The 10286-nt window shown below is 53.1% G+C and overlaps 1 protein-coding gene across 1 annotated transcript; it reads right to left on the reverse strand.

Moving 5' to 3' along the window:
• Positions 1 to 909: 909 nt before the first annotated feature.
• Positions 910 to 9969, reverse strand: LOC123025176 (WW domain-binding protein 2-like). The gene is made up of 7 exons (XM_044433693.1): positions 9917 to 9969; positions 8178 to 8286; positions 7076 to 7196; positions 5460 to 5549; positions 4066 to 4152; positions 1784 to 1894; positions 910 to 983 (listed from the first exon to the last, which is right to left on the reverse strand). The coding sequence occupies exons 1-7, from the start codon at positions 9967 to 9969 to the stop codon at positions 910 to 912; spliced, it is 645 nt and encodes a 214-aa protein (XP_044289628.1).
• Between the last annotated feature and the right edge of the window lie 317 nt (positions 9970 to 10286).

Genomic DNA, 10286 nt, shown 5'->3' on the forward strand with positions numbered 1-10286 from the left:
GCCCAGTCTTGGAAGCTAAGCAGGATTGGGCCTGATCAAAATCCGGATGGGTGACTTAATGTTGTGAACCGCCCAGAGAGCTTCAGCCCAGGGTGGCACAGAAACATATAATGATGATGATGATGATGATGATGATGATGATGATGATGACGACGACAAAGATGATGATGACAATGACAATGTCAATGACAACAACAACATCAATATTAATGATGATAAAGCTTTCTATGCCTAACAGTCACAATGTGGCTTCCAGGATCAGATGTGGATTTCAGAACAGCCACTGGCTTGGATGCTTTCAAAAGGGAGTGTGGCACGTTCATGGGAGAGAGAGTCACCCAGGCTTTTGGTCCTGGTGGATCTAGGCAGCTTCCACTGTCAGAGTCAGTGTGCCTATGTACTCTAGTTGCTGGGGAACATGGGTGGGAGAGTGCTATTACGCTCCTCTCCTGCCCGCGGGAGTCTATAGGCAGCCAGTTGGCCACTGTGTGAAGAGAATGTTGGGCCGAGAGACCCACCACCTGCTGAAGGAGAGCTCTTTTATGGGCACTAACCTTCACAGTGGGGCTACTAAACCTGTGGGCCAAATCTGTCTCCCACAGGCCCAGAAACCCGCCCTCTGGCTTTTTTCAAAATGGAGAGGTGCCACCCCTTTCCCCTGAGAAATATCTGGCTCTCCCCTCATTTCTGCTAGAAATGCAGTCAAGAGAGCATCCTCTGTGGCTCTATCCTCATTCTGTGTTTTTGTGACACAGTGGAGGCCACCACCGCTAAGACCCTGTGGGTTGCTCAGTTCGGATGCTGCCCTCCTGACCTTACTGAAGAGGAAAGAAAGGGGAAAGCCCATAAGTAAACTAACCTGGCTACCGTTTTAGAAAAGCACGGGGGCGGGGGGGCGTTGTTCAGCCTTCAATCGTGCCTGTCAACTGCTTCTGGGATCCTTTGTCCTCCACAACGGAAACAGCACAGCTGGTTCCCTGCATCTGAGTAAGAAGAAAGAGAGCAAACATTGGCTCCTTCTCCAATTTCCCCATCCCCTTCCTCCTTTTGATTTCTTGTGGGTTAGCGTGGCTTATGGCAGTTCTTTGAAAGAACCATGTAGATGCAATTGGAAAGAAATTAGGACGGTCTACAAAAAAGCTCCAAAATCCATGTTAGTATTAATACCTTCATGAAGCCTAGCATGCTCTGCCTTGGGGAACATGGGTAGCCTGAAGGCTACCCCCGGTATCAGAGGCCCGTGTGCACCAGTTGCTGGGGAACATGGATGGGAGAGTGCAATCGGACGCGTGTCCTGCTGGGGGGTTGTGTGTGGGCAGCAGGTGGGCACTGTGGCAGTGGAACACTGGAGAGGACCTTCGGCTAATCTGGAGGGGCTGTTCTTACATCCTGAGGCCCAAAGATGAGATTGGGTTGCACCTCCCTTGTGCTCTCTCAGCTGGGCTAAAAGGGCTTCACGTGCAATGCAGAACATGAAATGCGCAATACCAGATTCTGTGTCAGTGTGCGATGCTTGCGGGATCTGGAAGAGCCCCGTTCTCGGTGGTGACCGGTATGCTTCATGGACTCCAAAAGGCAGTCCGGGCAGCTCTGCCTGGGAGCTCTCTTGATCATTGTACTGAATGGGGTGACGGACTTCTGTCCCCAGATGCCTTCCCTCTGCATAAAACTGACGGGGACCAGAGAGCATCCTCCGTCCGGAGTCCAGAATGGCTGGACATTTAGCCTACAGCCCTTGCTGCTCTGGGTCACGCCAACCCGGCCGTGTGACCTGCTGCTTTACCTGAACCTCTGCTGCCTCTCGGAGACGCGGCCTCCACTTCCACATAGGGAGGAGGAAGGTCAGGGGGTCCAGGGTAAGGGGGCGGCCACAGCGGCAGCGTGCTGAAGGCCCCTGTGTGAGGAAGAGAGGCAGCGCTGAGCACTGGCGGCGGGAACCCGGTGGACACAAGGCAGTGATGGCCACGGGCAAAGCCGGCCCTCGCCACGTCTTCTGGATTGCAAGGCTCATGAGCCCCAGTGAGCATGGCCTTGTGTGCGCGATGGTGGGAGCTGCCGCCCAAACCACAGGGAAGGCACACAGGTCGCCTCCTGCTGCGGAGTGAAATTGACAAGCAGGGGGCAAATGCGGCAGTGGGGACCTTGCCCCTGCGGAGGAGCGGAGCGTCCGAGCCCCTTCCTGCCCCGAGCCAAGTTTCAGAGATGCTCCTGGGAGTGTTGGGAAAGTTCAGCTCAGTCCTGGCAGAAAAGGGGTGCTTATGTGTCGTGTTATAAAATGCCTGCACCCCTTTTTTGTAGGAAGCACCCCCCAAAAAAGTTCTAAGCCAGGCTGCTGTTCAGCATTTGATGTCACTTTAAGAAGTGGGACTTGATGGCTTCCCCCAAGAAGCTGCCAGGGCTCTTGTTTTGCTGACCAGTAAGGACTGGGCAGTCTGCCAGATTAACAGCATTGCAGTCACCCTCATTTGCATGCCAAGACCCACAGTAATCCCTGTGTCTGGGAGATCCGTTAATATCCTGCAATCAAATGCCATTGTCTTGAGCCCCCTCTGCAGACCTCTCACCTTCTTCTGACTGTGTTCACCTTATTTCATCATCAACTGACCAACTGCTGGGCCCATGTGACTCAGAAACTGCAAAATACTCTGTGTATGTTCTAAAAGCTTGCAGTTGATGGTGTAGACCACTATCCGGTCGGTCACACGCTGTGGTAAGTAACTGCAGGGGGCCTGGCTGATCTTGCTGAGGTTCAAGGCGAGGTTCAAGGCGAAAGGGGTCTTTCCTGCGGACCCCGGGTATCCTGTCTCGTGGCTGCCATGGAGGCTTCCTGGCAGGGGCTACATTCCAGCTCTGGGCAGGACCAAAGATACTCAGGGAGGGCAGTAACAAAAGGGGCCAAGACAAGCACCAGCGTAAGTTCCCACCTCCAGCCATGAAGCTTGGGGAAGGGTCTTTCAAGCTTTCGGAATTGGGGGAAAGCTGCACAGAGGGCCTGGGGAAACCCAGAGAGCCAGACTGGAGCTCCAGAGGGCCAGCTTGGCCCCCAAGATGAAGTTCTGCACCCCTGCCTCTGCCCATCCCCCGTTCGTCCCCACTGCACCCCGCTCAAAACAGCCTCATTGTTTGGAAACGTGTCCTTCGAAAGGGCTGCGAGAAAAGAGGCAGTGTGGTGCAGTGGTGAGTGTGCTGGACTGGGACTCAGAAGATTAAGGTTCTAGTCCGACTGGGCCGTGAAGCTCACTTTGGGCCAGTCCCCAGCTCTCCACCCAGTCTACCTCACAGAGCGGTGGAGAGGAGAAGAATGGAGCGGAGAAGGATCACGCGGCCCCCTTGCATTCCTTGCGAGAGGCAAAAAGAGAGGATGCAAGCGTTCGTGTAAATATTCTGGAATCGCAATCACGTTTTAAAATGCATCCTGTTTGACCTGCTGCCCCCGCAGGTCTGAAGAACCTACTGGCACTCAGCAGCCTGCCAGGTGGACCTGCCTTTTGCAGAGGAGGCTTCGGAGGGTGCGGTTTGGGCAACGCTGACCAGCCCTGGGATGAATGCACGGAGGCAGGGGACAGGGGCAACCTGTCTCTCTCTCTCTCTCTCTCTCTCTCTCTCTGCCATGCATCCTCTGAGCAGCCGCACCAGGGTGAGCAACTTTCCGTCCCCGAGGGCCACACGTGGTGACGGGTGGCAGAACAGGGCTGCCCCTGCACCCTTGCAAATACGCCCTCTCGCTCTTCTCTGAACCACCCCCAGGAACACCCCAGCGGGAGCTTGCTGCGATGCAACGCAGGGGTGCTGGCACGGTGCTGGGGAGAGCCCAGGGTCTGCGAAACGGTCCGGCCTGTGCTGTGTGTTCCACGGCACGGCAAGCGCTGAGCGGGGCCTGCGCATCCAGACCGACACCTGTGGGCAGGCAGCGAGTTCTGGGCTGCACAGTGTCATGTGAAGCCAGCTGTGCTGTGCAACACACACCCCAGGCACACACGCAGCCGCACAAGACAAGGCCTGGCATGCTGCGCTTTCGCGGTGCGAAGACTGGCCAAGCGGCATCCAGGTAATCGCTGTTCTTACGAGCGGTCCGACGTGCAGCAGGATGACCGTAGGTGTAGATGGAGGCCGTGGGGTATTCCTGGAGACTGGTCGCTTCTCTCAGCATGTCTGTTAGATTGAAAGGAGGGTGGGGGCAGAAAGCATGTCCATTAAAAACACACTCTGGCTTCCAAGGGGCTGATCCTATGTGGGTTTGGACAGAAAGGTGTCTCACTGCGTACCCTGCTGGCAAACACTGGGAACGGCAGGGTTTTGTCTGTCTAGTCCAAGTAAGACTGTGCCCTAAAGGAGGCTGAGCCGGCTGGAAAGTTAGAGCAGGCGGTTGGCCCCAGTGGAAGCCTTTTAGCTGCCTTCATGGCACCGAGGGGAGCATTTCCAAGGAGGGGCCCTCCGCCGAAGCTGCAGCCTGCCGCCCTCCACCTTCCGTGGCCCCTGCCTGCACTCAGGCCTTGCAAAAGGCTTCCGCTGGGGTCAGTTGCAGCAAAGGGGGTCTTGAGGAGCAGGGAGTGGTGTGTGTGTGTGTGTGTGTGTGTGTGTGAGAGAGAGAGAGAGAGAGAGAGAGAGAGAGGGAGGGAGGGAGGGAGGGAGGGAGGGAGAGGCAGAGAATGGAGTCCATGGAATTATGAAGGGATCGTGGCCAGCCATGGATGGCCCTGCCTACTATGGGATGTAGCCCCAGCCACTGCCAAAAATGCAAAACCAAATGTGTTTGGAAAGGTGCCGATGACTTTTCCCTTGGCCCCCGTGCATTTTGAAATGAAGAGCCCATCCACCGGGGCCATCTGAGTAAACCCCTATTCCGGATGCAGGCCAAGTCAGCTTTTGGTGGCGGCGGCTCTTTCTGAAACGGCTTCCATTTAGTAGCTGCGGGACACTTACAGCCTTAGCTTGTGGTGTGCAGTGTCCCCTTCAGGGATGCTCAACTCACCCCCCCCCCCATCCTGTTTAAATGCTCTCTTGGGTTGGGGACCCCTGTCCTTCCAAGGAAGCCGAGGGGAAGCCGTGCGCCTCGATGCCCAAGGACAGGCCCGCTCTTCCGTCTAGCACGGAACCAGCATCCAGAGCCAGCATCAGAGTCCAGCATGATCAGGCATCCACCCGCGGCCCAGGCCTGGCCGGGACCACTGACCAGAGCTCCCTGGAGCTTTCACCACTTGCTCCCCTGCCTCTTGGCCTGACCCAGACAAGGAAGTGGTGGTGAGGAGGAGGAGCAGCAGCAGCGGCGGCGGTCTGGCTCATTGCCTATAAAGCAAGCAGGAGCTGTGATGAGAAAGAAGATGAGGAGGAAGAGCTGCTGGCGACGCTGGTGCTGAGAATGCTGCCTTGCTCAAGGAGGGGCTCCCACTGAAGGCTCTTCACTCAGCGTCCCTCAAGACCCCGGAGCCAGTTGGACCCTCACCCGCCTAGCAACTGACCTGCTTCCGCCAGCTCTTTGATCATGTTTAGACAATCAGAAGCTCCATCCTGGAAGGTGAACTGGAAGGCGAGAACTCCCTGGATGGACACTGAGAGAAAGGACTGAGTGAGAACTGAAGTCAAGACTAGAGGCATCATCCGCATCTCTCCGTCTCTCTCGCTCTCCCTCTTCTAAAGCCGGCAAAAATGGCAACGTTTCCTGTTCAGAACCAATGGCGCTAGTGGCAACCAGGGCTTCCTTCCAGCCGGCCGGCCGGCCAGCCAGCCAGCCTGTCCCCCCAAGCCGCTTATCCAAGCCAATGCCGCTTCTCCTCTCTCCACTCAGTTTTCCATGTTTGTTTGCCTAGAACACACCCCACATCTCTTGGTGACTACCAAATGCTGGGCTCTTTTGAGGGAGGAAGGTTGTCTTCCGAGGGGTGTTTTAAAAAGGCAGCATTTGGCTTTCCCTTCTACAAACTTTGAGGTTCCTTCCTTCAGGCTTCCTGGGCCCCCACTCTTGTTTCGCAGGAGCCCCAAGTTGGCTGCATTTCTGCTGGCATGGAGACACTGTCCTCGTTACAAGAAGTCATGATGTACTTCTCACAATTGAATGCTGGGAACTAGGAGCCGGCATGGCATAGCGGTGTGAGTGTGGGGCTGGAAGTAGGAGACCTGGGCTCTTGACCTGGCCAAGAAGCCCCCTTTGGGCCAGTCGCTGACTCTCAGTCTAACCAACCTCATAGGGTGGCTGTGAGGATAAAATGGAGAGGAGGAGGATATAAGCCACGGCAGGTTCCTTGCAAGAGGGAAGAAGGTGGGATATAAATACCACAGCAACAGCAATAAAAATATCAATAAAGGCCTCATACGCTGCTCATAAACATAAATCTGATTCATTCCTTTGGCTCATGTGGGTAGACCAATGTTTTGATGAGCTGTGGTTGTAACACTGCATTTCCACACCATCTTTTTCCCCTGGTGAGCTTCATGGCCATATAGAGACTGGGATCCACACTCCCGAGTCCCCCATCCAACGCTAATCCCCACAATTCACTGACTCAGTGACTTGAGTTCCTTGGGGGAATGATGGGATAAAAAAGTAATGAAACAAAACAAAATATTATATTTCAGCATTTCCCCTAGAAAACAATAGGGGATGGATGCAGTAATTGTGCCACATTTATAATTCTTTATGGTTGGACCTTCCCGATAAATGAGTGAGACTCACAACAAAAGAATCACTGCTTTCCAGCTCCTGAGTGTTCTATCTGCAGTCCACAACTTTCAGTCCTTAATCTGTGACCACTGGACATTGTTGCCTTTATCAGACTGTTTTGCAGAGCCCTCCACACTCAGGCATTTTCCCTGAAGAGGTGTCTTGCCTTTCTGCAAATCCTGGGTTTCCCCATGGGCCAGCACTTGCCAAGTGCACACCAGTGGTTCCAGGATGCTGGAGACAGGGAATGATATCCTGCTCATCAAGGCAGACTGATGGTCTGACTCAGAAGAACCTGAGATCTTCTCAACTGGACATGTTAGCCTAGTGACAACCCATAAGAGGGGTTTTCTCTCGCCCTGAGAACAGTGTCCTCAGCTGAAGGATCCAAGTCATGAGCCACGTCATGATACCTACTCAGAGTCCCTCTGATATGCTGAGATTTGGAACCTGGCTCTTCCTCCAGAACACAATCTCCTAGGAGCTGCAGTGGGAAACGAAGAACGGTGGATCCCTTATCTTTGTGGTGGAATATGATCTAGAAAAGCAATCAAGAAACAATTCAAGAAGAGCCATGGAGCTCATAAGGAACAAGGTGCTCAGAAAACACAGTGCAACAAGAACTGAGCATGAAGCACCTGAAGCTCAAAGCCCACCTGAAGCAGTTCACCTGCCCCGATCCCACCCTATGCTAGTGTGGCCATGAGTCCTGCTCAACAGAGGACAGCCTTCTCCTTGGGAGGCAGCCCAGTCTGAGTCCAGTTGAGAGGTACAGAACCTGGAGCAGGAAGAGCCTGGCCACCTTGATATCACCTCGCCACAGTTAGCGTCTGAGTAACAGACCAGGCAGGCAGGCACACAGGCTGGGAGATGCCCACACAAGGAAGGGGGAAGTGATAGATCAGCTCGAGCAAACTCAAATGGAAAGAGAAGGGGCAGGATCAGAGCGCAGGCTGTGTCTCCTCTCTCTTTAGAACCTCAGGCCAGGAGACATGGCCCTTGGGGGCTCTCCAGACAGCCCCTTCCACTCCCTTTCTTCCTGATGATTGTCCAGTCATTTCCCAGCCTTCGTGCCATCTCTTCTCCTTCAAAAAGGGTGGAGATGCTTGTCCTGTGCTACAGGCAGCAAGAGGTTTGAGAGAAGATCCTGTTCGCTTTTGTTCTTTTGCCCCCATCCCTCTTGCCCTCATCCCACCTACTCATCGGATGTGGAACCTAAAGTTTCTCTCCCCCCCCCCTGCACCTGGGACACCCCAGGGGGCTAGTTTGGCCCTCAGTCCCAAGGTTCCGCACTCCCATTCGAGTGTTGAGGAGACATTGAAATGGCGGCTGCTCAGAGCCCATTACAGGAGCAGCCCTGCTGAGTAAATTCACAAGGGGGGGATGCAGGAGCTCACCAACACTGGCCCCTTCGATCCCAGAACTGGCTCTAATCAGACACATCTAGCAGAAGGGAGGGATGCAGGGTGAGCGACTGGCATTCCTTCCCTTCCACCCTCCACTGCCCAGGACTCCTTACTTTGTACTGGGTGAGATACAACATTCCTTTCTTGGTGCCTTGCAGTTCTTCCGGAAAGTCTGTCTGTCCTTCCAGTAACAGCGACACCTTTCCGTAGTGAGCCAGGACTCTGAAACAAAAGCGACTGCAGCAGTGGCATGCACCGTGGGGAAAGCAGGGGGCCCTGTGGGAATGGAAGAAGCAGGGCCCGGAGGCAGTGGCCACCTCCAGTTGCTCCGCGCCAGGAGAACAAAGCAGCTTAGGCTTGGGACTGGGAGGGCCCCTTGGCACTGCATCGCTCCCCAAGGAAGAGAGCGAAGAGGTCGCAGAGCTGCATGTGACTCCTTTCCCACTCAACAGCAGTCTTCCAAAATCCATAAGCCTAAGCACATGTCAGTTATAATGAATGGATGTCACTCCCTTTAAATAGGCTCAGTTTAGATTCCTAGAACCATAGAACAGTCGAATTGGAAGGGGTCAGAAGGCCATTGGGCCCAACCCTCTGCTAGTACAGGGCGCTAAGTTACACCATCCCACTCAGATGGCCATCCAAATGGTTTCTGAATGTCTTCAGTGAGGAAGACGCCACAACTTCTCCAGGTAAGAGATTCCATTGTCTTACTGCTCGGATATTGAGGAAATTCTTCCTGGTGTCCAGTCTAAATCTGGTTTCTTTTAGCTAAGTCCATGCACTCTGGAAAGGATGAGATCTTGTCCTTCCTCTTTCTGACAACCTTTCAGGAACTTGCAGAGTTCCTATCTCCCCTCCGTCTTCTCTTCCTGAGGTTGAACATGCCCAGTTCTCTCAATCTTTCCATAGGGCTTTGCCGCCAGTCCCTGAATCATCCTTGCTTATTTGCTTTAAACATCTTCCCCACTACAAACAGATCCCACATTTTACATCACTACAACTTTACTTTTGGTGTTCTGTTCTTTTCTGCTGTTTATAAAGGAATGCATTTCTCCATTTCATGTATAAATCTCTAAATAACTGGAAGCATCGCATGAAAATTCCAGTGACCACACAGAGCAGGGCTTGGCAGGGGGCAGCACTGGGTTGTTTGCATTAGCGGGGTCCCTGATGTGGTGCAGTGTAGTGCTTAAGAGTATGGGATTGGGACTCAGGAGATCCAGGTTCTAGTCCCCATGCAGCCATGATGCTCACTTTGGGCAGTCACAGACTCTCAGCCCAGACTAGATCACAGAGCCGCTGTGAGGATACGACTGAGAGGAGGAGGAGAATTTTGTAGGCCACCTTGAGTTGCTTGGGAGATGAATAGGCAGGATATAAACATAATGAAATAAATACAGAAATATGTCATCTGCTAACTTGCCACTATGGTCTCTAAGATTAGCTTCCATCCTCATAGCGGCTGATGGTGGGGATATTCCCCCACACCAGAAAAAACAACCTACTGTTCCTTGTAATGCAAAGTGCTTGAAAGTCCTGAAAGGGCCACTCAGACGCATCGTCTTTACACGAGTGCAGTTTCTGGTGGTGATGAAAACTGCCTGTCCAAGAGGGTTGCTATAGATTGGCTTGGCTGCATGATTTCCTGGACTCTTCTTGGGGGCATAGCACTGGGGGAGTGTCGTGATGAGCGTTGAGGGCAGAGGGGAAATGTATCACCACCATGCCAGGGTAAAGTCACATCATTTATAAAAAGTCACAGTTATACCGGATTTTCTAAATTTGCTCCTACCAGTAAGTGTTGAATCCAACCATGATTCTCCTCTCCCTTGAGATGATTTCTATTTACCTTTCCTCTGAACTGTTGGCTGACCTGGAGAATTGATACCTCGTCACCTCCATGGCAGCAGACAAGTCCTCTTTCCGTCTCAAGTGGCCACACGCTCCCTTTAACCAAGGAGCACTGGAGACAAGTGTCAGGCCAGTGCCTGAACCATGTAAGTATCTCTGTGATGTCAACAGGGGAAGTGACAACACAGGCCTTGACCTGAAATTGGGACGGATGGAAATCTCTCATTTCTGTCTTTCATTAAGCCAGATTTCCAGCCACCTGAGCACTTCTTCCTACCAATGGGATGTTTTCTTGTAGCTCAGTTTATTCCATCTATATATTCTTTGACCATTTGTCTTTCAATCTTGGGCTGCCATCCCTCACTTTC

This window comes from Varanus komodoensis, unplaced genomic scaffold (genome assembly GCF_004798865.1).
Source record: "Varanus komodoensis strain SLA01 unplaced genomic scaffold, ASM479886v1 scaffold26, whole genome shotgun sequence".
Classification (NCBI taxonomy): domain Eukaryota; kingdom Metazoa; phylum Chordata; class Lepidosauria; order Squamata; family Varanidae; genus Varanus; species Varanus komodoensis.